The sequence below is a fragment of the Silurus aristotelis genome, assembly GCF_946808225.1.
Source record: "Silurus aristotelis genome assembly, chromosome: 4".
NCBI classification, from domain to species: Eukaryota; Metazoa; Chordata; class Actinopteri; order Siluriformes; family Siluridae; genus Silurus; species Silurus aristotelis.
The window spans coordinates 20,077,750-20,080,191 of NC_139577.1; the positions used below are offsets into that span (position 1 = coordinate 20,077,750).

At 39.7% G+C, this 2,442-nt stretch overlaps 1 protein-coding gene across 1 annotated transcript; it reads left to right on the forward strand.

The window, feature by feature from the left end:
• Nucleotides 1-295: 295 nt before the first annotated feature.
• lbx1a (ladybird homeobox 1a) lies at nt 296-1,995 on the forward strand (the record flags this gene model as incomplete). Its single annotated transcript, XM_083540560.1, has 2 exons — nt 296-620; nt 1,351-1,995. 2 exons carry the CDS (start codon nt 296-298, stop codon nt 1,827-1,829), a joined length of 804 nt encoding a protein of 267 aa, XP_083396686.1. The 3' UTR covers nt 1,830-1,995.
• Nucleotides 1,996-2,442: the final 447 nt, after the last annotated feature.

Below are 2,442 nucleotides of genomic sequence, written 5' to 3' on the forward strand. Positions count from 1 at the left end.
AGGCTCTCGGATTGTTGAGCTCGTCGAGCTTGGTCCCATTCCCCAGGAGCTGTGGCCAGGAGAACTGCCACTTTAAAAGGACTCGAAGTTCTCCAACCCTGCGGCAAAACCAACTACACCATGTTGGCGGGCATGTAATTGCACATGGTTTTAGACCGCGTCTTTAAATTCGTTTTTTTTTTTCCTTTTGTCGGTCCAGAAAAACAATACTCGTGTAACTGCTGTACATACTGTACATTTCATACATTTTAATCATTGAAATATTTGCGGCACAACCTGAAACACGAAAAAAAGGATGACCTCCAAAGAAGACGCAAAAGGCGCATCGGTGGAGGAGAGAAGGCGCAGTCCGCTGGACCACCTGCCTCCTCCAGCAAACTCCAACAAGCCTCTGACGCCCTTCAGTATTGAGGACATATTAAACAAACCCTCCGTGAAACGAAGTTACTCGCTCTGCAGCACGGCGCATCTCCTCTCGGCCGGTGAAAAGCTCCCATCGGCGGCTCACCCGTTAAGCAGTCGGGCTCTGCTCACACACACCTCTCCTCTGTGCGCTCTGGAGGAGCTGGCCAGCAAAACCTTCAAAGGGCTTGAAGTCAGTGTTCTGCAGGCCGCTGAAGGTAAATACATCAAACTGCTTATTACAATTGTGTGCTTTTTATGTGCACTGTGTCATTAAAAAAGGTCTATTCAAATTTGGGTTATTCCATGCTTACAAGTTCTAATATTAATAATATAGTTGTATTTTTTTTCTTTATGTTTTAATTTTAAAATATAAATATAGGAGAGAGTTATAGAAATAAACGTTTAGCACGTGTTACATTTAAATGCGTAATATATAGCGTAATATAAACCCTCATTACAGTGTATTTAATAATATAACACAAAATGTCTACATAATTAAGATGTAGAAATAATATTTTACTAAAAAGCAACATCAGATATGGTAAATAGTAAAATCGAAATAATTTCCATTATTATTGTTATTATTATTGTTATTATTATTACTATTATTAATATTATTGTATTATTATTATTATTAATAATAATATTATTATTATAAACAGTGGTTGAACTAGTAGTATTACTATTAGTATTAGCATTAAAGATTATATCGCTATCATTATTATTATTTTTTTTTTTTTTATTTATTTATTTATTTTACTATTAGTTTTAATGAAAAATTAGTGTTGTTGTTGCTTCTATTTTTGTTCTTGTTATTAAGGTTATTGTTGTTGCTCCTGCAGGTTCTGGTGATGGTGTAATTTTTGTCGCATTGATACTGCAATTGTTTTTATTTCTTTCTTTATTTTTGTATTCTGAGTATGTTGGTTGATTTGTTTTATTCAGGAAGAGACGGCATGACACTGTTTGGTCAGAGGAATACACCCAAGAAGCGGAGAAAGTCGAGGACAGCCTTCACCAATCATCAAATCTACGAGTTGGAGAAACGGTTTCTCTATCAGAAATATTTGTCGCCGGCGGACCGGGATCAGATCGCCCAGCAACTGGGTTTAACCAACGCACAGGTCATCACCTGGTTTCAGAACCGACGAGCCAAGCTCAAACGCGACCTGGAGGAGATGAAAGCAGACGTAGAGTCGGCCAAAGCCGTAGGCACGGTGTCCTTCGAAAAGATGGCCAAATTAGCGGACCTAGAAAAGTGCGCAAACGGCACTGCAACGCCTCCGATGAGCGAATCTGCGGGACTATGCGGGAGGGAGCGGGACAGCCAGCGGCCTGGGTCTCCACCATCACCGCTCACAGACCACACCACCAGCAAAGACAGCTCCGAGGACGAAGAGGAGGAAATCGACGTTGATGACTGAAGCTCAGAATACACCGTTTACGAAACCTTTTTTCCTTAAAACACTTAGAGTTTAAAAGTGCCATTAATGCACCAAATGTATTTAAAAAAGACTCACGACAAATGAAAACTCAAAAGCTCAAAAGCATGGACAGTTTTCCCAGATTTATTTATGCAATGGCAGTTATCTGAACATCGCAATCATGTAGCTTATTTATTTCAAACAAACTGTTAGTTGAAGGAAAGCAATAAGTACCTGACATACTCTCTCTCTCTCTCTCTCTCTCTCTCTCTCTCTCTCTCTCTCTCTCTCTCTCTCTCCTCTCTCTCTCTCCCTCTCTTTCTCTTACACACACACACACACACACACACACACACACACACACACACACACACACACACACACACACACACACACACACACACACAATAATTGCCCGTTTAGACCATATAGAAAACTTACCGTGTTTTGAGAAATGTATAATGCATGCTATATTTTATGTTATAATTTTATTTTAGGTTAAATATTGACTGCAGATCTGATATGAATATCTCCAAGACGTTCAAAAGCCTATACAACATTCACACGTGTAGCGCGTGTGTCCACGTAACGCGTATATAAGACTGCAACATCT